General features: G+C 61.6%; 1 protein-coding gene across 1 annotated transcript; it reads right to left on the reverse strand.

Moving 5' to 3' along the window:
• Positions 1-1691: 1691 nt before the first annotated feature.
• ABCA7 (ATP binding cassette subfamily A member 7) lies at positions 1692-23551 on the reverse strand (the record flags this gene model as incomplete). Its single annotated transcript, XM_080713920.1, is given in 46 exon segments — positions 1692-1835; positions 1936-2173; positions 3107-3199; positions 3387-3490; positions 3569-3703; positions 5090-5231; positions 5325-5431; positions 6011-6073; positions 6160-6280; positions 6373-6502; positions 7499-7622; positions 7712-7856; positions 9896-10011; positions 10109-10286; positions 11456-11625; positions 11708-11885; positions 11977-12009; positions 12146-12424; positions 12515-12613; positions 12700-12824; positions 13337-13500; positions 13584-13691; positions 13794-13842; positions 14056-14309; positions 14312-14414; positions 14643-14827; positions 15036-15173; positions 15266-15405; positions 15513-15644; positions 15929-16100; positions 16544-16660; positions 16898-17099; positions 17172-17393; positions 17465-17687; positions 18199-18375; positions 18653-18882; positions 19631-19798; positions 19934-20050; positions 21611-21750; positions 21833-22075; positions 22236-22359; positions 22573-22652; positions 22752-22864; positions 22961-23102; positions 23308-23401; positions 23486-23551. Coding segments are annotated over 46 exon segments (6627 nt in total).
• Positions 23552-26683: the final 3132 nt, after the last annotated feature.

Genomic DNA, 26683 nt, shown 5'->3' on the forward strand with positions numbered 1-26683 from the left:
TCAGCAAGTCGTGAGACTCAGCCACCTAGCGAGACCCTGTTTCTAAACAATAATAAAACAGGGCAGGGCGTGTATCTCAGAGGAAGAATGCCTTTGGGTGTGATCACCAGTCCCCCCACCCACTCACATAAATCACATGGATAAATAAACGTAAGATATTAGGTTTCCAAACTGATTTTTACCTATTAAAAACGTGGCAAAAAGTGGAAGAGTTTGGTTGTCCACACTTGCAATCCCAGTACCTGCAGTCTGAGACGGGGGGATGGCAGGCTTTCGGCCAGTCTCAGCTACTTAGGCCCTTTGCAACTCAGTGAGACCGTTTCCAAATAAAGAATAAAAAATTGGGCATCCCCAATACTGAAAAAAAAAAATCACCAGTCTCTGGAGGTTGCTCCGAGTCTTACTCTATTGCTGAGATAGTCCTTAAACTTCCTGCCTCGGCTTCCCAAGTACTAGGATCACAGGCCGCCCACAGGTGTGCCCCCACCCACAGGGCTTGGTTTTAATGTCATGGCTCCGGATTTGGATTCCAGAGGTTATATTTGTTCCATTAACAGCATCGTGTTCCCTTCTCCTCTTCTCAAGAATGCTTGTATTTCTTAACCTCTTGGTATTTCTGGGTTTCCTCCTGCCCTGGCCAGTCTCAGGGGGACCCCAGGAGCTCGGGACCCCGAGTTTGGCAGCCTGGGGTGCGGACTCCGGGTGAGGCAGCGGGCCCAGTACGGTGCTGCCGCTGGACCTGAGCATGGCGGAGGGGGCACGCCCCATGGCCCGCACCTCCACTCACCCAGTTCTCTTTGGAGAGGGAAGGGGTTCTCAGATGGCTGCGTTTCTTCCTGGGGAGTGGCGGGGCCCACTGGGTGGCTTGAGGGGCCTGCAGATCCAGCAGGCCGGGATCTCAGCGCAGCAGCCTCGACACCCTTCCCCAGCTGATCCTGGCCCTCAAGGGCGAGTCCTCCGCAGAATGGGCGCCATCTCGGGTCCCGCCCCCTCCAGTCGCTTCCCCTTTCAGAAGCTGCGCACCCTGCCCAGCCTGGGTGACTTCGATGGCCGCCTGCAGGCTCTAGGTTACAGGGCTGTGGCAGGCACGCTGGCCCTTATTCGGAGATGGAGTGCACCATCACCAGGCGGCGGGACTGACTTCCAGGAGAGCTCACTTGGTGCAAAGCTCAGACCCCGGCGGGTAGCCAGCGCAAACTCCGCCTCTGCGCCTCGGGTAGACCTGGACTCGCAGGGCCTCTGCGAGCCGGGCGCGGTGGCGCAGGCTCGCCATCCCAGCACTGGGGAGGCTGAGACCGGAGGATCGCGGTTCGCGGACAGCCTCAGCTACTTAGTGAGGCCCTCTGCAACTCAGTGAGCCCCTGTTTCCAAATAAAGAATAAAAAATTGGGGCAGGGGGTGTGGCTCGGAGGTAGAATGCCCCCTGGGTTCCATCCTCAAAAAACCAGCAGAAAAAAAAAAAAAAAAAAAAGCCCTGCGTTCCGGAGGTGTAGACGCTCACATGTGCCCCTCTGCGCAGCTTCCCAGACCCGTGTGCGGCGCGCGTGGCCGGCCGCATGGACGAGGGCTCGCCACGACATCTCCCCAGCCTCCTCTTTATTTCCTCCCGTGCAGTGGACGCTCTGGGGGCCGAGGCCCCTGAACCTTGCTTTTGGGCTCTCGAGACCTCCCGCCGACCCCAGGGCGGGGGCTCAGAGCACGGTCTCCGCCATGCTGGGGTCATCCGAGGCCTGGCGTGTAGGGTGCTCAGGGCCTGCTGCGGGGTCCGCCCGCGATCCCGCCTCCTTCTGCTGGTCCCCCTCGTTCCCCTGGTCCTTGGAGAAGTACAGGAAGACCTGGCGGGTGGGTAGCCGGAGGGGACACATAAGGGGGTCTTGTCAGCCTCGGGGGCCTGGCCGCAGCCCCCCCGCAGCCCCGGCGGGGCGCTGTGGTCACCTCCTCCAGCGTGGTCTGGCTCACGGAGAAATCCTCCACGCCGTGCTCGGGGCCGTGGGCTGCCAGCTCTCCAAACACGCGAGCCAGGGTGCAGCGGCCTCCCGGGGGCAGCTGGAGGCGCAGGCGGCCCCCGTGTGCCTCCCGCAGCTCGGCGCCCGGGAACGCGGCCCCCACGAAGGCCAAGGCTCGCTCCCGCCGGTCGGACACTCTCAGCGTGAGCGTGTGGCCAGCCCCGAATCTGCGATGGGCGGGGCCAAGGCTGCAGGACACGCCCACGGCCCCGCCCACCGCTCCCCTCCAGCAGTGACCCCCACCTCGCTCCTCGCCCCGCCCACACTCACCCTCGCTAGCCACGCCCACTCGTAGGCCCCGCCCAATCCGACTGCTATTAGCCACTTGACCCTGTCTACCTTGGCCCAAGGGCTGTTCAAGTCCCCTGGCCCACATCTAGGGAACCGGTGACCCCATCCCTATCCCAGCCGACACCCATATCCTCTCCTCTCTGGCTCGGCCATTACAGGTGACTCTGCTCCCTGCTCAGACGTCTTCCTTCCTTTCTTTTTCTCTTCTTTTCTCTCTCTCTCTCTTTTTTTTTTTTTTTTTTTTTTTGTGGTACTGAGGATGGAGCCCAAGGGGCATCCTACCTCCAAACTACACCCCCAGCCTTACTTTTTATTCTCTATTTTGAAATCGGGTCTCACCTTGAACCGTGATCCTCTGCTCCCAGCCTCCCAGATGCTGGGGTTACAAGCGTGCGCCACCACCGCGGATCCTCAGCCTTATTCTAGCGTCAGCCACCCTCCCGGCACTACTCAGGCCCTCGCTGCCCCCTACAAGGTTCAGCCCCGCCCACCCACCCACAGGCCACGCCCCGTCGCCCCACCCCTAACCCGCCCCCAGGCCCACCTTATCTCGACCTCACTTCCGTACACACACGATGCTGTTTCTAAACCAACCACAATTCGGTCATGTCTCTCTCTGGGGGTCCAGTGTCCCCGCCCAGCAAACCCCTCCCTCGCGCACCCCTCTCCCGCGGCCCTCAGTCCTCGCCGCTCTCAGCCAAAGCCCCACCCCTGGCTCAGCTCGGGGTGGGGGTCTCCCTGGCCCTGCCCACTCCCCCGCGCTCAGCCCGCCGGGTCCTGCCCACCCTGCCCCGCGCCTCCCGGCTCACCTGCCCTTGAGATGCTGCGCGCTGCCCAGGCAGCGGAACCGCCCGTTCACCAAGATGGCCAGGCGCGTGCAGAGCGCTTCGCACTCCTCCAGGCTGCGGGCAGCCGGCCGTGAGGCCTCCCCTCGGCCCGGACCGCCCTTCCCCGGCCCTGGCCGCTCTGTTCCCTGGGCGGCAGCAGGACGCGCGGGCTCAGGCCCTCCCCAGCCCCGGCCGAGCTCCGGCCCGCCCGCCCTGCGCCTCCCCTCGGCAGGGCCTGGCCACCTGCACCCCGGCCGCGCACCTGTGAGAGGTCAGCACCACCGAGCGGCCCTGCCGCACCACGGCCAGGAGGCTGTTCCAGAGGAAGCGCCGCGCGCCGGGGTCCATGCCGGTGGTGGGCTCGTCCTGGCGAGGCCAGAGACCCTCTGAGCCGGTCCGCCTCGGCGCCTGGACCCCGCCCAGCCCCCACCTCGCCCCACGCACCAGGAAGACCACGGCGGGGTCCCCCACCAGCGCCAGGGCGGTCGCCAGCTTCCGCTTGTTACCTCCGCTGTAGGTGCCCGCGGGCCTGTCTGCATAAAGGCGGAGCCCCAGGCGCCCCAGGCCTGAGGCGGCCACCTGTGGGGCGGAGCCACCGTGGGGGCGGGGCCATGGGCGGGGGCGGAGCCACAGGGGCCTGGGTGGAGCCACAGCGGGTATGGGCAGGGCTGGGTGTGGGCGGGGCCACAGGGGCCTGGGCGGAGCCACAGCGGGTATGGGCAGGGCTGAGTGTGGGCGGGGCCACAGGGGCCTGGGCGGAGCCACAGCGGGTATGGGCAGGGCTGAGTGTGGGCGGGGCCACAGGGGCCTGGGCGGAGCCACAGCGGGTATGGGCAGGGCTGAGTGTGGGCGGGGCCACAGGGGCCTGGGCGGAGCCACAGCGGGTATGGGCAGGGCTACGAGTGTGGGCGGGGCCACAGGGGCCTGGGCGGAGCCACAGCGGGTATGGGCAGGGCTATGATGACTGTGGGTGGGGCCACAGGGACCTGGGCGGAGCCACAGTGGGTCTGTGCAGGACCATGGTGGGTGTGGGTGGAGCCACAGTGGGTCTTGCAGGGCTATGGTGGGTGTGGGCGGAGCCACAGTGGGTCTGTGCAGGGCTAAGATGGATGTGGGCGGAGCCACAGTGGGTCTGTGCAGGGCTAAGATGGATGTGGGCGGAGCCACAGTGGGTCTGTGCAGGGCTAAGGTGGGTGTGGGCGGAGCCACAGGTCAGGGCAGGACCATGGTGGGTGTGGGTGGAGCCACAGTGGGTCTTGCAGGGCTATGATGGATGTTGGCGGAGCCACAGTGGGTCTGTGCAGGGCTATGGTGGGTGTGGGCGGAGCCACAGGTCAGGGCGGGGCCATGATGGGTGTGGGCGGAGCCACAGGGGCCTGGGTGGAGCCACAGCGGGTATGGGCCGGGCTATGATGGATGTGGGCGGAGCCACAGGGGCCTGGGCGGAGCCACAGTGGGTCTGCAAGGCTATGATGGATGTGGGCGGAGCCACAGTGGGTCTGTGCAGGGCTATGGTGGGTGTGGGCGGAGCCACAGTGGGTCTTGCAGGGCTATGATGGATGTGGGCGGAGCCACAGTGGGTCTGTGCAGGGCTATGGTGGGTGTGGGCGGAGCCACAGGTCAGGGCGGGGCCATGATGGGTGTGGGCGGAGCCAAAGGGGCCTGGGTGGAGCCACAGCGGGTATGGGCCGGGCTATGATGGATGTGGGCGGAGCCACAGTGGGTCTACGCAGGGCTATGATGGATGTGGGCAGAGCCACAGGGGCCTGGGCGGAGCCACAGTGGGTCTGCAAGGCTAAGATGGATGTGGGCGGAGCCACAGTGGGTCTGTGCAGGGCTGTGGTGGGTGTGAGTGGAGCCACAGGTCAGGGCGGGGCGATGGTGGATATGGGCGGGGTCACTGTAGGACAGGGCAGAACCTCATTAGATGTGGGCGGGACCATGGGGAGGTGGGCGGGGCATCACCTGGGCAACGCAGGTTTCCGGGACTCCTCGCAGGCGCGCGAACAGCTCCAGGTGCTCGCGGCCGGTCAGCAGGTCGAAGATGGCGTCCGATTGCGGGCAGTAGCCCATTTGGCGGTGGGCGGCGGCCGGCTCCTGGGCTACGCTGGGAGACGGGGGTCAAGAGGCTCAGAGAACTGGCCAATCGCTGGCCATGCAAGGGCTTCAGTCCACCGGCCCCCCCTGGACGCCGCCTTACCTGTGGCCGGCCAACATGGCCTCGCCTCCGCTGGGCAGCGTGTCCCCGGTCACCATGCGAAACGTGGACGTCTTCCCTGCCCCGTTGACGCCCAGCAGCCCAAAACACTGCAGGGACCACACAGGTGGCGTCAGGGAGGCCGCGGGCCTGGTCCACCCAGCACCCTCGCTCTCACTGGGTATGGGGCCCAGGGACAGATGTTAGGGGGAGATTTAGCTGTCGTGTGTGTGCGTGTGTGTGCCTGTGCGTGTGCGTGTGTGTGTGTGTGTAGGGGTACTGGGAATGGAACCCAGGGGCATTCTACCTCAAAGCTACACCTCCAGCCCTATTTTATTCTGAAATAGGGTCTAAGTTGCTATAGCCTAAGTTGCTGAGGCTGGCTGCGAACTTGTGATCCTCCGCCCTCCGCTGAGATGCGGCCAGCCTCAGCTACTTAGTGAGGCCCTTTGCAACTCAGTGAGACCCGGTTTCCATATAAAGAATAAAAAAACCGGGCTGGGGGTGGAGCTCGGAGGTAGAATGCCCCTGGGTTCCATCTCCAGTACCGCTCCAAAAAAGCTCCAATACCGGCACCTAGTAGGTGCTCAATAAAAGGTGGTAGAGTACGCAGCAGTGGCTCAGTAACCGGCAGCAGGCTCACAGAAGGTGCTCAGGAGGCGGTGGCGGGTCCTCCGCCGGGGACTCACCTCGCCAGGAGGAATCCCCAGGCACAGGCGATCCACAGCTGGCATCTTCTGCCCTCGGTACACCTGGGGGGAAAGGCGGGTCCCTGAGGAAGGCGGTGCGTGGGCCGGGGGTGGGGGGCGCACCCAGCACCCCCTCCAGCCACACCTACCTTGGTCAAGTCTCTGAGCACCAGCACGTCGCCCTCGGTGGCCCCTTGGGTCACCCGCTCCCGCTCCCGGGCCACGTCCTCGTCCTCCTCCCCCAGGGGCGGCAGCAGCCTCGGCCTGGGTCTGAGGACAGAGACGAGGGCGGGCCTCTGGCAGCGGGCAGGTCCCCGGACCCTGCCGCCCCTCACCCTCACCCCACCCCGGCCCTCGCTGACTGTGGAAGCAGGCGATTGCGGTACTGCAGCAGGAGTGTGACCAGGAGGAAGAGAGGCCCCTGCACCGCCATGGCCAAGAGGTTCTTGCCGACCACCTCCCAGCGCAGCGGAGACTGGAACTGCCTGTCGCCTGCGGGGATGGGAAGGAGGGGCTGTGTCTTTGGGGCACTTGGGGTCTGGGATTCTCTCCGTCCAGGTCAGCCTGGATTCGTGTGTGTGTGTGTGTGTGTGTGTGTGTGTGTGTGTGTGTGTGTTTCTGGGGTTAGAACCCGAGAGCATTCGACCTCCGAGCTAAACCCCCAGCCCTATTTTTTATTCTTTTTTTTTTTTTTCCGGGTGGTACTGGGATAGAACCAGGGGCATTCTACCTCCGAGCTACACCCCTAACCCTGTTTTTTATTCTTTATTTGGAAGCAGGGGCTCACCGAGCTGCAAAGGGCCTCACTAAGTGGCTGAGGCTGGCTGGGAGCCGTGATCCTCCTGTCTCAGCCTCCCGAATGCTGGGATTACACCACCATGCCCTGGCTTCACTCTGGGTGTGTGTGTGTGTGTGTGTGTGTGTGTGTGTGTGTGTGTGTGTGTGTGTTTACTGGAGATTGAACCCAAGTGCATTCTACCTCTGAGCTAAACCACCAGCCCTTTTTTTTTTTTTTTCAGTACTAGGAATGGAACCCAGGGGCATTCTACCTCTGAGTTACACCCCCAGCCCTAATTTTCAGCCTCTTTATTTTGTTTTTGTTTTTGTTTGTTTGTTGGGGGGTGGTACTGGGGGTGGAACCCAGGGGCTTTCTACCTCCGGGCTACACTCCCAGACCTATTTTATATTTTATTTGGAAACAGGGTCTCACTAAGTTGCTGAGAGCCTCACGAAGTAGCTGAGGCTGGCTTCGAACCCGTGCGATCCTCCTGTCTCAGCCTCCCAAGCGCGGGGACTAGAAGCGTGCGCCTCACGCCTCTCGTGATGTGACCCATATCGGATATGCTTATGCCCCGATTTCCTGCACGACTAACCGGGCCCAACCTTGGGGCCCCCTAAGACCCCTGGCTCTCCTCCCTGTCTGTATAACTGAAGTCTCGGGTGTTACTGCCAAGGGGTCCACAGCCCAACCCGCCACGTCGTCCTCACCCAAGCGCTCGAAGACGTCCGCCATGGCCTGGTTCCGCACCATGTCGATGAGCCCTCGGCCCAGGCAGAAGTGGGGGAAGATCAGGAAGACCCGCTTCAAGATCCGGCTCACCTCCTGCAGCTTCTGCGTGGGGGGCGGGGGAGGCAGGGGCTGAGGCCGGCCTTGCATCGCCGCACCCCTTCCCCCGTGCCCGGGGCGTCCCAGAGCCCCACCTGGTCGGAGAAGAGCTCTAGTACAAAGGTGGCCATGCTACCGTTGATGCCGACGAAGAGGTTGACGCAGGTGAGCACCACGTAGGCCGTGCTGGGCACGGAGAAGAAGAAGGAGGCCGGGTACATGAGCGGCGTGATGGACCAGCTGCGGGCCAGCAGGCGTCAGCGCGGGCCCAGGGCACGGGCCTCCCTCCCCGCCCTCTGCACCGCGGGCGCCATTCCTGGGAATCAGGACTAGCCGGGTGTGCGCGTGTCTTTTACAGGGAACTGAACCCAGGGGAGCCGTGGCACAGAGCTATATTCCCAGGTCTTTTTATTTGTCTGTCCTGGGGTTGAAGCCAGAGGCATCCCCAGCCCTATTTTTTTTTTTTTTTTCTGGTACTGAGGATGGAACCCAGGGGCATTCTACCTCCGAGCTACACTCCCTGCCCTATTTTTATTCTTTTTATTTTATTTATTATTATTATTTTTATTTTTTATTTTTGGTGGTACTGGGGTTTCTGGAAACCCTTCTACCTCCGGGCTATACTCCCAGACACCTATTATTTATTTATTTATTTATTTATTTATTTATTTATTTTTGTGGTACTGGGGGTGGACCCCAGGGGCTTTCTACCTCCGGGCTATACCCCCAGCCCTATTTTTTATACTTTATTTGGAAACAGGGTCTCACTAAGTTGCTGAGAGCCTCACTCAGTAGCTGAGGCTGGCCTCAAACCTGCGCAATCCTCCTGTCTCAGCCTCCCAAGCGCAGGGATTACAAGTAGGCGCCACCACGCCCGGCTATTCTTTTTATTTTGAAACCGGGTCTCACTGAGTTGCAGAGGGCCTCACTAAGTAGCTGAGGCTGTCCACAAATCGTGATCCTCCTGTCTCAGCCTCCCAAACGCTGGGATTACAAGCATGCACTATCACGCACCTGTGTGTGTGTGTGTGTGTGTGTGTGTGTGTGAGCGTGGTACTGGGGATGGAACCCAGGGGCATTCTACCTCCAAGCTATACCTCCAGCCCTATTTTTTATTCTTTATTTTGAAACGGGGTCTCACTAAATTGAAGAGGCCCTTACTAAGAAGCTGAGGCTGGCTGCGAACCCCGATCTTCCTGGTTCAGCCTCGCAAGGGCTGGGATTATAAGCGTGCACTACCATGCCCGGCTCCTTTTTATTTCAATTTTCTTTTTTTTTTTTTTTTGTGGTACTAGGAATACAAACAAGAGACATTGTACCTCCAAGCTATACTCCAACCCTATTCATTATTTTGAAACAGTGTCTCACTGAGTTGCAAAGGGCCTAAGTAGCTGGGGCTGTCCATGAATTGCAATCCTCCTGTCTCAGCCTCCCAAATGCTGGGATTACAAGTGTGCGCCACCACGTCTAGCTTTTTGTGTGTGTGTGTGTGTGTGTGCGTGCGTGTGGTACTGGTGGTGGAACCCAGGGGCTTTTCTACCTCCAGACTATACTCCCAGACCTGTTGGATACTTTATTTGGAGACAGGGTCTCTCTAAGTTGCTGAGAGCTTCACTAAGTAGCTGAGGCTGGCTTCGAACCTGCATAATCCTCCTGTCTCAGCCTCCCAAGTACTGGGATTATAAGCGTGCGCCACCACGTCCGGCTGCCTGGCTCCTTTTTATTTATTTATTTATTTATTTATTTATTTATTTTTTTTTTTTTTTTTTGAGACAGGGTCTCTCTAACTGGCCCAGACTGGCCTTCAACTTGCGATCTCCCTGCCTCCGCCTCCCGAGTTGCCAGGATTCCCCAAAGCCGGCCATGAGATGAACTCTTAAGGCCACTTCTGAGCCAGGTCTGGAGCTGCCTGTCTATAATCCCAGTGTCGGGGACGTGCAGAGAGGAAGATTGCAGGTTCCAGGCTTTGCTCAGCAATTTAGCAAGACCTGTTTCAAAAACAGGCGCGGTGGCGCACGGCTCGTCATCCCAGCATTGAGGAGGCTGAGACAGGAGGATCACGGTTCGCGGCCAGCCTCACCTACTGAGTGAGGCCCTCTGCAACTCAGTGAGACCCTGCTTCAAAAGAAAGAATAAAAATTAGGGCCGGGGGCGTCGCTCGGAGGTAGAATGCCCCTGGGTTCCATCCCCAGTACTGAATAAAAGAGAGAGCGCGCGCGAGCCTGTCTCCCTCCAGCGCAGGGAGGGCTGGGGTGGGGGGCACAGCCCGAGGGACTCACCCGTACAGGAGCAGCAGCAGGAGGAGCGCGGGCAGGTTCGCAGGGGCCACGTAGGCCTTCTGCTGGAAGGCCAGGAAGATGAGGACCACGATGCAGACGGCCACCAGGTAGTTACACTGCGTCGGAGACGGCGCCGCCTCAGGCCTGGGCCCCAGGTCGCCCTCCGGCCGGGGTGGGGGGCCGAGCCCCTGTGCTCCCGCCCTCGCAGCTTACCATGTCCCAGAGAAAGTTGCCAAGCCAGTAGAGCGCGGGGGGCAGGCCCCCGACCAGCTGCAGGTGCTTGGCACGAGTGACCCGCTCCTCAATCAGGACGAGGATGAAGCTGGCCGGGATGAAGGACATGGCGAACACGACGCAGATGGACACCAGCACGTCCACCGAGGACGCCATCCTGCGGGTCGGGCGGGAGGGCCAATCAGAGCAGAGACGAGTAGGCATCCAGGACGGGGGGCCAATCAGAGAGGAGTCCAGTAGGCAGCCGGGACAAAGGGCCAATCAGAGCAGAGCCAAGTAGGCATCTGGGATGGAGGGCCAATCAGAGCGGAGCCGAGTAGGCATCCAGGACAGGGGGCCAATCAGAGCAGAGCCAGGTAGGCACCCAGGACAGAGGGCCAATCAGAGCAGAGCCAAGTAGGCACTCAGGCCGGAGGGCCAATCAGAGCAGAGCCAAGTAGGCATCTGGGACGGAGGGCCAATCAGAGCAGAGCTAAGTAGGCACTCAGGCCGGAGGGCCAATCAGAGCGGAGCCGGGTAGGCATCCTGGACAGAGGGGCTCAGTGGGTTCTGGGTGGGGAAGGGATCATGGGACACTGGGGAAGGAGGGCAGAGCGAATGTGCCCAGGTCTCTGCTAGGATAGAAGACAGGCGTAGCTTGTAATCCCAGCATTTGGGAGGCTGAGACAGGAGGATCTGAGTTCGCAGCCAGCCTCAGCTACTTAGTGAGGCCTTTGCAACTTAATGAAACCCTGTTTCTTTTTTCTTTTTCTTTCTTTTTGGTGGGTCTGGGGATGGAACCCAGGGGCATTCAACCTCTGAGCTACATCCCCCTGCATGCTTTTTATTCTTTATTTTGAAACAGGGTCTCACTAAGTTGCGGAGGGCCTCACTAAGTAGCTGAGGCTGTCCGCGAACCGTGATCCTCCGGTCTCAGCCTCCTGAACGCTGGGATTAGAAGCGTGCGGCACCACATCGTTTCAAAATAAAAAATAAGAAATCGTACTGGGCGTGGTGGCGCACGCTTGTAATCCCAGTGCTTGGGAGGCTGAGACAGGAAAATAGCACAGGTTCGAAGCCAGCCTCAGCTACTTAGTGAGGCTCTCAGCAACTTATTGAGACCCTGTTTCCAAATAAAGTATAAAAAATAGGGCTGGGGGTATAGCCCCGAGGTAGAAAGCCCCTGGGTTCCACCCCCCAGTACCACACACATACACACAAAAGAGTATGCAGGGGTGGGGGTAGTTCATATCCACTTCCCTAACACACACACACGCACGCACGCACGCACGCACACACACACAAAACCCCGGGGGGCAGAGGAGGGAGGCTGGGGCAGAGACGCACAGTGTGGCCTCCGACAGCTGCTCCTTGGTCAGGTTCAGTGGGTGGTTGAAGGTGGTGATGCTGTGGGCACGGCTGGTGGGGTTCAGTGGAAGGCGGGCGCGTAGGAGTGCGTTGTTGGCTCGGTTGACAAAGGCCACCATGGCGTGCCAGCCCTTGTTGTTGAACCAGATCTGGTGGCGTCAAGGCCACAGCGTCAGGGTGATGGGGGGGGGTCTCCTGCCGAACGCCCCCCCCCCCAAGCCCGTTGCCTACCTTGAGGCTGTTCTGAGCATCCAGGCTGTGAGCCCACACGGTGAGGTTGTTCAGCAGGCGGTCAAGGGCCTCGCCAGGCTGGGGGCTCATCAGGGCCCGCAGTTCCTCCACAGAGCGGCTCACCTCCTGCCCCGAGGGCAAGCCTGGGTCTCGGCCCCCCAGCGAGAAGCCCCCATACCTGGGGGGCAGGAAGGAGACAGCCGAGTGCTGGGGGGGCGAGGTGGTCCAGCAGGGCAGAGGATGGGGGTCCGAGGCAGGTTCCTTCTCACCTGACCTCGTTCACCCATTTCTTCGTCTTCAGGCTGTGGGGGACAAGGACGGAAAAGAGAAAGATGGCATCGGAACCCCGGCTGCACGTCCGTCCACTCTGAATAGACCCCGCCCTGCCCGAGGACCCTCCCCGCGGGGGGTAAACCGAGTCTCGGGGCGGCGGCTCACCCCTTGTGCACCAGGCTCGGGTAGGTCTTGACCAGGAAGTCGGACAGGTTTCTGCCCGTCAGGTTCTGAATCACCTCCCCGGAGCTGGTCACTGCCTGGGGTGGCGGGGGACCCGCGGCCGCCGGCGGACAATCGGGCAGCAGGCGGCGGGTGCCATGCCGGCTACACGGACAGACGGGGGTCGGCGAGTCTGGGGTCCAGTTGCCGCTGGCCGAGGCCCCTGCGATGTCCTTGGTGGCCTCAACCAGGGAGAAGTAACAGGCGGGACACGGCGGCGTGCTGTGGGATGGGGGCAGAGCTGGGCTCCCGGGCTCCCCACTCCCAGGCCGGCCTGCGGGATGCTCCCCGGGCCCGGGGAGGGCTCCTCACCTGTGGGAGCCATTCTGCAGGATGGGCTCCTCCAGCCCCGCCACCCCCAGCAGCGCCTCAAGCAGCCGGGCATTGCCGGGGTGCTCCGGAGCGTCCTCGCTGTGTGGGGCGGACACGGGGTCAGGGCTGTGCCCCGGCTGGGGCCCTAGCCCCCCGCCCACCAGCCCCCTCTGCTCGGCACCCACCTGAAGAAGGACATGTGCTCGCCGTACAAAGCAGGGCTGAGCTTCAGAGCTGGGTATGGCCCAAAAGGGGGTACCACGAGGCTGAACACCAGGCCCAGGCCCACAAACAGGGCGGGCAGCACTACCTGGAGAAGCCGCCCGGCCGTCAGCCGCCGCTGCGCCCCTCCCCACCTGCGCTCTTAGACCCTGCACCGCGTGGCTCCCCGTGCCCCCCAAATATGCACAGAATGAGCCGGGCGTGGTGGCGCACGCTTGTCATCCCCGCGCTTGGGAGGCAGAGACAGGAGGATCGCGCAGGTTCAAAGCCAGCCTCAGCTACTTAGTGAGGCCCTCCAAAACTTAGTGAGACCCTGTCTCAAAATAAAGAATAAAAATAAGGTGGGGGGTGTAGCTTGGAGGTCAGATGCCCCTGGGTTCCATCCCCAGAACCCCCCTCAAACAAATAAATCTGGGAGGTAGAAAAGCCCCTGGGTTCCACCCCCAGTACCAAAAAAAAAAAAAGAAAAAAATATATATATACACACACACACACATATATACATACATACATATACACACAGGGTGTTGAGCCCCGGGGGGTGCAGGAAGATTTCCCCCCACCCCCGGGGGAACCCCACTGCTTGCTGGCCACCCTCACCTGGGCGAACAGACCGCGGCGGCTGCGGCGGGCGAGCAGAAACCGCTTGAGAAGCAGGGCCCGGAGGTGCTGCCAGCTCAGCGCCCAGCCCTTGACCCGGCCGGCGATGGTGGAGGCGTCTGGCCCGGAGCCCTGCAGGGCCTGGGTCTCCAGGGCTGGCTCCGCTGTGCGGGATGGGCAGGTCAGCGCTGGCCAGGTGGCGGGGCCCACGAGCTGGGGGTGGTGACCGGGAGGGGGCGGGACTCACCCAGCTCCCCATTCTCCTGGGCTGACTCTTCTGGCAGTATCCTGGCCCACGTGGTCGCCGCTTCAGGGCCAGGGAAGCGTTTACCAGGGTGATGCCTGTGGCCGCCATCTGCAGGGCCGGTGGGAAGCAGGGACCAGGGTTAGTGTTCAGTCTGGGGCCAAGGTCAGGTCAGGGGTTCGGGGGTCAAGGGTCAGGAAGTTGTGGCCGCACCCTCCACGCATGTGTCCCCGGCATATTCCTCTACCACCTTCAGGAAGATCTGGGGAGATAAGGCAAGACGGCTCAGAGGCGAGGCCTCCCTGAAGGGAACCCCTCAAACACTCTGGGTCCCCCAGGCCTCCTCGTGGGACTTCTGAGCCTCCAGCTCTCCTTCCGCTGATGCCCCCTGCCTGTCAATAAGCAAACTCCTATTCATCCTTCAAAACCCTACCTCCTCTGGGAATCCCTCCCGGGCCCCACGGGCCGCCCGCACCTCCTCGAGGCTGGTGTCTGAGATCCCGTAGCCGCTGATCTGCAGGGTCCCCAGCTGCCTGTCCAGCTCCTCGAAGAGCTTGGCAAAGCTGCCGTCCAGGGCACCCGCGTAGGGCAGCGCCAGCGCCAGCTCGTGGGGCAGTTCCTCCACCAGCCGTGCCCCAGGGACCCAGGACTGCACCAGGGCCAGGAGCTGGGCTGTGCTTGGGCAGATGGGAACTATGTCAGAGGCCCTGAAAGAGGTGGGAGCCCTGGCTCCCCCACCCCACCCGCCCGCCCCCAAGTCTCCTGGGGAAGGGCCGGCCCCAGGATGAAGAGCTCAAAGGCCGGGCTGGGACCCTGTTCAGATACAGCCCGGGTCTGGGGGCCCGGGGTCCAGGCCAGGTCCTGATTAAACCACTGGGGTCACCTTGGGGCCTCCCGGGCCGGTCTTCACCTGTCCTGTTGCCCGAGCTGCCCGGTTCCGTCTCCAGCCTGGTGTCCGCACCGTCCTTTGACTCTGCGCTGCCCTGTGGGGCAGAGGGGCGATGGCGGGCCCTGCCTTCCCGCTGGACAAGGGGTCAGAGGTCACAGAGGTCAGGGCCTCACCTTCTCATCCGTGGCCAAGGGCGGGGAACTCTTGGCCAGCCTCAGGTAGTATCCAGACCCCAGGTGGCGACGCAGGAAGAGAGGTGACCCACAGCAGCACAAGCGGCCGGCGGCCACCATGGCCACCCGGTCTCCCAGCAGCTCCGCCTCGTCCAGGTGGTGCGTGGAGAGGATCAGCGTGCGACCTGCGCGCGGGGACCCAAGCCGCGCGAGCCATCAGGCCACCGCCAGGCCTCGGCCCGAGCTGTGCGCTCTGCCAGGAATTTTCCACCTTACGCGGCCAACTCCTACCCAGCCCTCCAAACCCCATCTCAGCACCTCCCTTGTCAAAAAACCACTTCTGACCCCGCTAGCGGCATCTGGGGGAGACTTGGGCCACCCCGCCGCTCTCACCTTCTCGGTACTTGAGAAGGAGCCCCCAAATGCCACGGCGGGAGGCGGGGTCCACGCCGGCCGTGGGCTCGTCCAGGATGACCACACGGGAGCCGCCCACAAAGGCAATGGCCACCGACAGTTTCCGCTGCATCCCACCTGAGCGGGGAATTTCGGCATCACTCGCGCGCCACACACGCGGACCTCGGGGCCTGACTCCCCCAGACCTGTCCCCCGGCGTCCAGGCTCACCGGAGAGGTGTCGTGTCTGTGCACGCCGCTTGGGAATGAGGCCCACGTCCTGGAGCAGACGCTCCTGCTCGGGGCCCACGGCGGCCGCGCTGAGCCCCTTAAGCCGCCCGTAGAACCACACGTGTTCATCCACGGTCAGCCTGTGGCCAGAGGTGACGGAGGATGACCACCTTGGTGCGCAGGGACCCAGAGGGTGCTCAGCCCCCCCAACCCCCGGCCTTGACACCCCAGGCCCGCCGCGACCTACATGTCAAACAACACGTTGTACTGCGAGCAGATGCCCAGGTGGGGCCGGATGGCTTCCATGCTGGACCGGACATCGTGGCCCAAGATGAAGGCTGAGCCTCCGCTGGGCGGGAAGAGGCCGCTCAGGATGGACCTGGGGGGTGCAGGGGTGTCAGAGAAGCACCAAGCAAGGGGCTGCAAGCACTTATGGGGCACCTGCTGTATACCTAGCCCAAAGGCGAGTGTTATGTCTCCATTTTATTAGGGAGAAAAAGTAACAGAGGCAGGGAAAATATTGACCCCCTCTTAGCTGTGGGCTCAGAGTGCGGGGCAGGGGCCTGCCTCCCCGTACAGGCGGAACCTCTGACCCCAAGCCTTCCCCACGCAGCACAGGGAGAAGCTTCGGCCAGGGAAAGGCGTGAGCGGCCCGCCACTCACAGCGTGGTGGTCTTGCCCGCCCCGTTGTGGCCCAGGAAGGCGGTGATCTGGCCCTGGTAGAAGTCCAAGCTGAGCCCGCGGAGGGCTGGCTGCGGGCAGCCCGGGAAGTGCTTCTCCAGGCCCCGGACTGAGACTCCGGGACTCAGGCCCGGCGGGGGGTCCTCCATGAGTACTGTGCAGAGAGGCAGGATGTGGGAGGGGGCTCCTTAGAGATGCCCTGTCAAATCAGGACCTGTCGGGCGTTGTCTCTAAGCCTTAAGGGGGACCCTCGGGGGGCTGCAGGGTGTGCGGGCACGGGGAAGCTGGGGCATCCTTTATAGGGATTTTTTTTTTTTTTTTGCGGTACTGGGGATGGAACCCAGAGGCTTTCTACCTCCAGCCTACACCTCCAGACCTCTATTTTATACTTTATTTGGAAACAGGGTCTCACTAAGTGGCCGAGAGCCTCACTAAGCAGCTGAGGCTGGCTTCGAACCTGCGCGATCCTCCTGTCTCAGCCTCCCAAGCGCGGGGATCACAAATTGCGCCACCTTGGCCGGCTGAGGAGGGGGCTTTGCACAACCAGGACTTCTGGAGGGAAGAAAACTGGGAAGGGAACGGGTGACGGAGTCTCACCCTTTGAATCCTGCCAGGCCGGGGCCGCGGCGGGGGTGGGGTCCTTGGGGGGTCCATGCCCACACCAGTAGCTCCTCCGAAAGGGAAAATCCCATGGTTCGGGGATCCCGTACTGGCCTGGGGGAGCGAAGCCCACACAGCGGGAAATCAGGACATCCAGGTAGGAGGTGGCCAGGAGACCCCGCCCACTCGCCTGCCGCAAGCCCCGCCCCTTAAAGGGGCCACCACCAGGGTGCAAGTGCCGGGAAGCCCACCCTCTCACCCTCCCAGGTAGGGGCGCCCCCAGGGGGGGAGCCCCAGAGCCCCTCCCCTTCCAGGGGCCGGACCTGGTGAGGCCGCGCCCCCACGGCCCACCTGGGCACACGGCCTCCAGGTACCAGATAGCCAGGCTGTAGACCACCGCGTCCAGGAGCAGGAGGCTGGAGACCTGCGCCAGGCTGAAGACGTCGGCCGCGGGCCCGCTGCCCCAGTTGTGCCACTGCGCGCCCTCGCCCTGCTCCTCCAGCAGCGCCAGGCTCTCGCAGCCGAAGCCGAAGGCCACGGGCGACAGCAGGCTCTGCGGGGGGACGGCGGTCAGCGCGCGGCCGGCCCCCGGGGCGCCCCCTCCGGCCCCGGCCCCGATGCTCACCGCGGCCACGCGGCCCCCGGCGGGCAGCCGGTCCCGCCAGGCCACGCACAGCACGTAGGGCAGGTAGAAGGAGAAGTAGGCGAGGCCCCCGCAGGCGGCCGCCAGGTTGGCGCGCGAAAAGAAGATGCTCACCAGAAAACACTGGACCACGGTGGCCACGGCGAAGGCCGCCAGGAACAGGAAGACCACGAGCGGGTGGCTGTAAGGGAGGATGTCCCCCAGCTGGGGAGGGCGGCGGAGCTCAGGACCCTGGCGCCCCTGGCGCCCCCACCCCGGGGCCCGGGCGCGCCCACCTTCAGCACCAGCACCAGCAGCGCGGCGCTGAGGAGGAAGGGCCCGAGGCAGCCGAGGAGCCAGCCCAGCCAGAGCACGGCGCGGCCCAGCCCCATGGCGCGCATGGTGTCCCGCAGCCGCGTCTCCTTCTCGCGCACCACGGCCTTCACGGTCAGCGCCACCGAGTAGATCCAGGCCAGCGTCAGGAAGAGCGGCAGCGAGCGGCTCAGCACGCGCAGGAACCTGGGGCGCGGACAGCAGGGTGGGGCCGGCACCCCGCGCAGCCCCCTGCACCCGTTTGGCACAAATTTTGGCCCATTTTTTTTTTTTTGTGGTGGTGGTACTGGGGGTGGAACACAGGGTCTTTCTACCTCCGGACTATCCTCCCAGACCTATTTTCTATTTTATTTGGAAACAGGGTTTCACTGAGCTGCCGAGAGCCTCACTAAGTAGCTGAGGCTGGCTTCGAACCCGTGCGATCCTCCCGTCTCAGCCTCCCCAGCGCGGGGCTTACAAGCCTGCGCCACCACGCTCGGCTTTTGCCCCATCTTTAAAGCTCAGCCAGCCGTGTGCCCTGATCCAGCCCGGGCGTCCAAGCTCTCCGCACAGGCCGTAGCCTCCCTGCGCCCCGAGGCCCTGGAGGACCCCGTCCTGGTGTCGCATGGGGTTGTTCCTGGGTTCTGGACCCAGCCCAGGCCCCACCCTAAGCCCCCCGGACTTAGTGGCCCCGGGATGCGAGGTGTGCGAAGCTCACACGTCGTCCACGTAGCACGGGTAGGGCATCTGCTGCAGGTAGAGACCCGCGCGGGGGTCGGCGCCGCTGAGCACGCGGACAGCGGCCCGCTCCAGCAGGTCCTGCAGGTACACGAAGCCGCCCCACACGTAGCGCAGATCCGTCCAGGGGTCAGCCTCGGGGCCGGGGTCCCAAAACCTGTGAGAGGGGCGCCATGCTGTGGGCAAGGGCTGGGAACTCCCAGAACCCTGCCCATCCAGCCTCAGCTCCGCCCCTAAGGCTCAATTAGGCACCAGGCTGCAGCCCTGCTCCCTTTTTATACCTGGCACGTGGCCACGCCCATTCACGCAAGCCCCGCCCGCCAAGGATCCCTGGGTTCCGCCTATCATGACTCTTGCTGATACCGCCCAGGTTCCATCACCGAGTTTCTCGGTAGACTGAAAGCCCCACCCACCAAGCCCTTGGCCCCGCCCACCTGTCCATGATCTTATTGGTCCTCGTGACGTCGTCAATGTCCATGCGGATCTTGATTCTCACGTGGCCAGGCCCCAGACCTGGGGCTGGGGCCTTTGCGGGGTCCAGTGGGTCCTCAGGCCCCAGGAAGACAATGCCGGCCCAGAGGCGGCGCTCTGCCAGCAGCTGCAGCGCCCGGGACACCAGGGCCTCCTCCGAGGGCGCGGCCTCCAGCTTGTCCAGGGTCATGCACTAGGTAGGGGGCATGAATCCAGGGTGCTGGGTGCCGGACGCCCCTCACACCTGCCGGCTCCTCTAGAAGGTAGACCCCTAAGACCGACCGCTACAGAGCCCCAGGGGTCCGCTGAGGGATCACCAAGCTGGACTCTGCTTTTCTATCTTTGGGGATGGAACCCAGGGGCATTCTACCTCTGAGCTAAACCCCAGCCCTATTTTTTATTTTATTTATGTATTTATGTATTTATTTTGCGATACTGGGGATAGAACCCAGGGGCATTCTACCTCCAAGCTACACCCACAGCCCTATTTTTTATTCTTTCTTTCTTTCTTTTTTTCTTTCTCTTTTTTTTTTTTTTTTTTTTTTTTTTTTTTTGGTGGTTCCTGGAAGCCCTTATACCTCTGGGCTACACTCCCAAACCTATTTTATATGTTTGAAACAGTGTCTCTGCTGGCTTCGAACCTGTGCGATCCTCCTGTCTCTACAAGCCTGCGCCACCACCACGCCCGGCTCTTTCTTTTTGTGTGTGTGTGGTACTGGGGGGTGGAACCCAGGGGCTTTCAACCTCCGATCTACACCCCCAGCCCTACTTTTTATATTTTATTTGGAAACAGGGTCTCACTAAGTTGCTGAGAGCCTCACTCGGTAGCTGAGGCTGGCTTCGAACCTGTGCGATCCTCCTGTCTCAGCCTCCCAAGCGTGGGGATTACCACGACACCAGGCCCCCTCTGTTACAGAAAACCCCTAAGACAGCACCCTCACCTCCATGACGCGGCCCAGCGTGCCCACCAGGCGCCCCACATCTGCGTGGGCGTCCCGCCAGCTGTAGCCACTAATGCTGGGATCCAGAAAGGATTGGAAGGCGTCCGCAGAGTCCTGGCCTCCGGGTCTAGGCTGCCTCCGCCCTTTGTCTGGCTCTTGCAGAAGCCTCTGGGGGTGGGGGGGGGGTGGCCTTGTAAGGAGGGGTCTTCATCAAGCACCCTTACCCTGCCCACAGGGGCCCACTGACCCTTCTCCCCATGGACTCCGCTTCCTGCCTCTGTGTCTGGTCCACCCCACACTCACTTGGAGCAGAGCCGTATTTGCGGTGTCATTCATGAAACTGAAGAGCTGGGGTCCCAGCACCTCCCAGACCTCCTGGACGTCCCTTAGCAGAGCCAGGTCCTCAAAAGTCCTGTTCACCTGCAGGAAGGCAGGACCCATCCCTGCCCACTCGCAACCCTCCTGCCCTCCGAGGGCCCCTGCCCGCCTCGCCTGGCTTCTCCGGCTCCCTCCCATCTGGGCCTCTGAGCTGAGGCATGCCGCTGTCTCTGACATCGGGCAAACTCCTATTCTTTTTTTCTTTTTTTTCGTGGTACTGGGGGTGGAACCCAGAGGCTCTACCGGGCTATACTCCCAGACCCATTTTATATTTTATTTGGAAACAGGGTCTCACTAAGTTGCCGAGAGCCTCACTAAGTAGCTGAGGCTGGCTTCGAACCTGCGCGATCCTCCTGTCTCAGCCTCCCAAGCGCGGGGATTACGAGCGTGCGCCACCACGCCCGGCTTCTTTTTTCTTTTCTTTATTTCTTTTTTGTGGTACTGGGGATGGAACCCAGGGGCATTCTACCTCCGAGCTACACCCCCAGCCCTATTTTTTAGTCTCTATTTTTAAACTGTCTCGCTGAGTTGCAAAGGGCCTAAGTGGCTGAAGCTGTCCACGAACCAAGATCCTCCGGTCTCAGCCTCCAAAGCCGGGATCACAGGCGTGCACCGCCGCGCCCGGCTCTACTCTTTACTGACTGATTGATATTTTTCCTGTTTTGTTTTGATGGTACTGGGGGTGGGATCCAGGGGCATTCTATCTCCGAGTTTCACCCCCAGCCCTACTTTCTTTTTAAGTTTGAAATGGTCTCCCTAAGTTGCTGAAGGTTTCACTCAAGGAAAAGTAAAAAGAAAGAAGGGTCTGGGTGAGCCGGGCGTGGTGGCGCATGCTTGTAATCCCAGTATCTGGGAGGATTAGACAGAAGGATCGCACAGGTTCGAAGCCAGCCTTAGCTACTGAGTGAGGCTCTCAGCAACTTAGTGAGACCCTATTTAAAAAAAAAAAAATAGCCGGGCGTGGTGGCGCACGCTTGTAATCCCCGCGCTTGGGAGGCAGAGACAGGAGGATCGCGCAGGTTCGAAGCCAGCCGCGCGCGCTGGCTTAGGAGACCCTGTTTCCAAATAAAAATGTAAAAATAGGTCTGGGAGTGTAGCCCGGAGGTAGAAGGGCTTCCAGGAACCCCAGTACCACCAAAAAAAAAAAAAAAAATAGGTCTGGGAGTATAGATCGGAGGTAGAAAGTCTCTGGGTTCCACCCCAGTACCACCAATTAAAAAAAAGAAGAAGAAGAAGAAGAAGAAGAAGGGTGGACGGGGTGTGTGGCACACACTTGTAATCCCAGTCCTTGGGAGGCTGAGGCAGGAAGGATCGCAGGTTCGTGGCCATCCTCAGCTCCTTAGTGAGGCCCTCTGCAACTCAGTGAGACCCTGTTTCCAAATAAAGAATAAAAAATAGGGCTGGGGGGTGTAGCTCGGAGGTAGAATGCCCCTGGGTTCCATCCCCAGTACCGGAAAAAATAAACAAAGAAAGAAAAGAAAGGAAAAAAGGAAGAAAACCCAGTTCCCCTGCTCCTGCAGCCTGGCCCTGACCCACCTGGACTGAAGGCGCTGGGTGGGCTCAGACCATCCCCCTCCCGCCCCATCATCAGACCACCCTCACCTGGGCCATGAGCCGCCGAGTAAAATTTGTGTCAGGGGCAAAAAGCAGTTTGCCGAGGACCAGTGGCTTCAGGCGCCTCCAGAGCAGCCGGGAGAGCGGGTGGTCGCCCAGGGACCCCATCAGCTCGGCGCAGGCAGGGCCTGGGACGGGGGCACCGTGAGGCCGTGCCCCACACCCACCGCCCCACTTCCCCATGCAGAAGGCCGGAGGTCGGGCACTCACTCACGCCGCTGTCTGGAAGGACGGGCGCTGCCTCCTGCCCCACCAGCTCCTTCAGGTCACCAGCCTCGTACCAGTTGAGGGACAGCCCCCCGGGGCTGCTAGGCCCCTTGGCGCTGCAAAAGGCTTCGGACAACAGCTCCAGGGGGCCCCCTGTCCCTCCGGATCTCTGCAGCAGAGCCCGGAGCTCCACCAGGCTGGGCAGCGCCAGGAGCTGAGGCGAGGTCACCAGAGGGCGCTCGTGATCTCCCGCGGGACCGTCCCACCTCCAAGCCCCGGCCAGGAGCACCTGCGCGCCCTCCTCTCGCCCTCCTCTCTCTGCCTCTCTCCGTTCTCCCCCTCCTCTCTCTCTCCGTCCAAATCCCCCGAAAACCGATCCAGTCACCTCCCCACGCGGGCAGCCTACTCATTGCCCCTGGCTGGGGACCAGGCTGGGTGGGGCCGCTCACCTCTCGGGCCAGATCCTTAGCTGCCACCGCTAAGCTGCGCACGGATCCCTGGGCTCGGTCCAGGGCGGTCCCCAGGGGTTCCTGGGCGGCGATCAGAACCCCAGTGACCTCCGCTGAGCCCGCACGCACGGGACGCCAGGCCTCCTACCCATTTCCAGGTGTTTCTCCTACCACGACCCCCATTTTACCAGCAGGGAGGCTGAAAGGTCACACCCTGGAATCTAGTAGCATCACTCAGAGACCCCCTAGGGCAAAGTCCCAGAGAGTCAGCTGGCCCCAGCGGGGTCCGCTTACCCCCCGCAGCAGTATGCCCAGAAGCTCGGTAGCCAGCGAAGCGCTGCCTGCCTGCGGCTGGTCACTCTGCTGAGCCCAGGCTGTCAGAAGGAGGCAGAGAAGCAGCTCAGAATCGGGCAAACCCTGCCCTGTACCCGTTTTGCAGCTCAGCCCCGCAGAGGATGCCCGGGGCTTCTCACCCGCGCCGCGTGCAGCCTTCAACACCGGGATCAGCTTCCTCAGGCCAGCCAGCACCCGGTGGGTACTGGGGCCCCCCAGCACGGTGCGGGCGTCAGCCAGGAGCCTGGAGACCCTGGGGATGGAGAGCGGGCAGGAGGCGGGGCTTCGGCGGGCGCTCCCGGGAGCCCCGCCCCCTGCCGGGCTCGCCCCGCCCCCCGCCTCGGCTCACAGCGAGTTGTTAAAGTTACTGAGGAACCCGGGCTTCTCCCCGGGCGTGGCGTGCTCGAAGCAGGAGTTGTTCACGTTGCAGACGAGACCCTGGAGCCAGGGCACGGTGCCCGCCGACGGCAGCGGCTTGTTGGGGAAATGGCCTGCAAGGGAAAGCGCCGCCCCGGTCCCTGCTCCGCGTCACCCCTCCATCACCACCACCACCGACTGCGCGCCCCCAGCCCCAGGGGGCCCACCGTCAGCAGCCCGCACTGGCTGACCCTCATGGAGGGGGTGGTCCCCGTGGACTCGGTGGCTCGGCTCCCCCCCACCCCACCCCACTGCAGTGCCCGGTCCTGGGGGGCTCACATTCGTGGTGCTCGAGTGGGGGGTGGGAGTGGCGCACGGCCACCAAGATGAAGAAGAGGAAGAGGGGCCAGAGCAACTCGACCAGGAGCTGGATCTGCGAGGAGAACGAGCAAGAAATCCTGGGGAGCTCTGGGGGGCACTCGCCCATCCCACCCTGCCCGGACTCCCCGGGCATTACCGGCTGTCTCCTGCGATACGTAAAATTCTTCCAAAGCAGCAACGTCAAATGTGTGCGGAAGGCCATGGTGAGGCTGGACAGGGGAGAGGACGGAGGGGTCAGGGCTGGACTCAGCCCGAGGACGTGCCCGACCCTCTCTGAACCTCATCCCCCTATCCCACGGCGCAGGGCTCCTCCGGGAAGCTCTCTCTATTAAGCGAGGCAAACAGTAGCCACCAGATAGAAGGCTTCTCCAGGAGCAGGATAGGTTCAACCAATGGGAGCCCTGCCCGAAGCCGTCCTCGCGGGTGATTGGTCGGCAGCGCTGTCGCTCACTGCGGGGCTGAAGGCTGGGGTCTAAAAGACCGCCCGAATCCTTAGGGGGCGGAGCCTCGCCTTAACTCTTACCTCGCCGGGCTTCACCCCAAGGCGCTCTTGGGGGGGCCATTTCCGGGTCCTGGACCCGCCTCGACCCCCCACCTGGGGATGGATCCCTTATCCCCGCGGTCCCACAGGGAAAATGGCAAAGGATATTTACCGGGTTGAACCGGTCACACGCCTACCACTCAATTTTACAGAAAGCGGAAAAATAAGCCTCAGGAAACAGGCAGTCACCCAACGGGGAGGCGGGACCCCATCTCTGCACACCCGCTCAGGTATTACCGGGTCGCCCAGAACCCAAAACCCAGAAAATGGGCCAAAGGAAAGGACAGACCCAGAGCCCTAGACTCGAGAATTCCCGGTCCTATTTCTTTCTTGGGACTGTACAGGTGTGGACTACTATATTGTACAGATGGGGTAACTAAGGCTTCCAGAGCGGCAGGAAGTGGCCAAAGGCCAGCCAGCCACGTGGGAGCGATGTCTTAGGACCCCGACCTCCATGCCAGGATTCTCTGCTTTAGAGGTGAGGTTTAGGATGCGGGACGATGGCCTCATTTATAAAGTGGGTTTTGGGGGACTCTAAGGGGGAGAGGCGCTGCGGGTGTGCCCTCTCCAGGGACCTTGAGGTCCACCTGCACCCACTGAAAATTAGTGGTCAACGCCCAACACTCGCGCGAAGAGAAAGTGGGGGTAGGAGTGGGGCTGCGGCCAGCATCCTGAATTTCCAGGAAACTTACCTTTCCTACCCCACTCCCTGCCCGCACATTCTGGAAGGTCACCGCGCCGTGATTCCTGCGCCTAGGCTCTCTGGCTCCTTCCCTCCGCCCTCCAGTGGCCTGGGAGCGCGGCCCCTTTAAGAGGAGCCCCCGGCGGGCGCGGTGCCGCTAAGCGGACGGACCTTCGCTACTAGGCGCCGCCGGCCGCGCCCTGTCCCGCCCCGCCCCCGGACGCTGCTATTGGTTGCCGTGCCCGCCACTCAAGGACCGGCTCCTAGGAGGTGGAGTCCAGCCCCGCGAGCTGAGCCGGCTTCTTTAAAGGGGCCGCGCGCTTCTTGCTGCATCACCTCGGGGTGGCAAAATGCCCAGGCGCCGCAGGGTCAGGACTCAGTGGCCCGGCTGTCCTTGGGGAGCCTGGCTGTCTCCCCACGTTGCATGGCCACCAGCAATGCCGCAGCCCCCCAACCCCCGTGCATAAGATCCAGCCGTCCCCTCTCCCCTGGGGACCCCGGCCCTAGCCAGACTTGCGCTAAAATTCTGGGACTTAGTTTATCCATCCTTAAAATGAAGGCCCTCATTCGTTCGTTCGTTCATTCATTCATTCATTCATTCATTTCACAAACATTCCCGGGGCCCTACCCTAGAGTGGGCTAGGCGCTGGCAGAGTGGGGAGGGGCCCCTCAACATTCTAAACTTGGATCATAATGGTTACCCAGAGTTTGCAGAAAACCTCCAGACGTTTTCCACTCTGGAAACGGGTACATTTGACAAGGTGACGGGGCTGACAGGAGCCGCATCCCTGGAGGCGTGGGGGAGGGGAGAGCTGGGGAGAGAATGTTCCCTGGAGAGGGAGGGCGCTTTGGCTTTGGGGCTTTGAGGATGGATAGGAGTCTGCCAGGGAGGGAACACCAGGCCAAGAAAATGACGCAGACATACGCAGAGTCTTGAAGCCCGGACTGGTAGGGTAGTGGGAAGGGGCTTGAGGCCTCGGCTTCTCTCTCTTCTTGTGGTACTGGGGATGAAACCCAGAGGCCTTCTACCTCCAAGCGACACCCCCAGCCCGATTTCTTATTCTTTATTCTTTGAAACAGGGTCTCACCCGGTTTCAAAGTAGCTGAGGCTGTCCGCGAACCGCGATCCTCCGGTCTCAGCCTCCCAAGCACCGCGATGGCGGGTGCGCCCCGCGGCGGCACCCCTCCCGAGCTTCCTTTCCGACCCAGGAGGCCACGCCCCCTTCCCCGCCCCTCCCGCCGCCTGACCAATCCGGATCGCATCCTGGGCGCAGGGTCTCCTCCCCTACCTTCTCCCCCAGGTCTCCAGAGAGGGTCAAAGCAAGACGCGGAACCTGCCCCCATCCCCAGGGTTGACGGAGTCCTGGGAAAACTAATTTTGTTAAAAACAGAGGTTTTTTTTATTGCGTTTGGTCCACATTGACATTTCACATTATCCTGCGGTTCAGAGGCCCCCGGCTGGGGGGGGGGGGTTCTGTGCAGTATTGGAGGGTATTTCAGGGCCAAAAAGCAGAGCTGGGAAGTCTTTTAAACCCGCAGAGGGCCGAGGGGAGGGGGCAGCTGCGGAGAAATGGAAATCCCTAGTCCCTCAAGAAGTTCTCAGCAACTCAGTGACACCCTGTTTCCAAATAAAATATAAAATAGGTGTGGGAGTATAGCCCAGAGGTAGAAAGCCCCTGGGTTCCACCCCCAGTACCACCAAAAGAAAGAGAGAAAAGAAAGAAGGAAGGAAAGAAAGGAAGGAAGGAAGGAAGGAAGGGAACGAAAGAAAAAGAAAAACATTTTCTTTCGTTAAAACTTCTGCGGGTACAGAAACCACAGGCTGATGCAAAAGATATGTAGAAACCGGAAACCCTTGGGGCAGCTGCTCTGAGCGCCCCTGGTCTCTGCCACACAAAACCCAGGCCCATTGCCTGCTGGGAAATCTGCAGCTTTCTAATGTAGCCCTGGACAGGGACCCCCACTCATTCCACACCTAGTCGCAGCCCGCAGACCCTGGCCAGAAGCACTAAACACATTTAAAAAAACAAGAAGAAAATGAGAAAGAAAAAAAAAAAACAGAAAAAAAAACCAAAAACCCAGATGGGGCAATGATGCCGGGAATTAACCCT

Source organism: Muscardinus avellanarius (genome assembly GCF_963383645.1).
Source record: "Muscardinus avellanarius genome assembly, chromosome: 16".
Lineage (NCBI taxonomy): Eukaryota > Metazoa > Chordata > Mammalia > Rodentia > Gliridae > Muscardinus > Muscardinus avellanarius.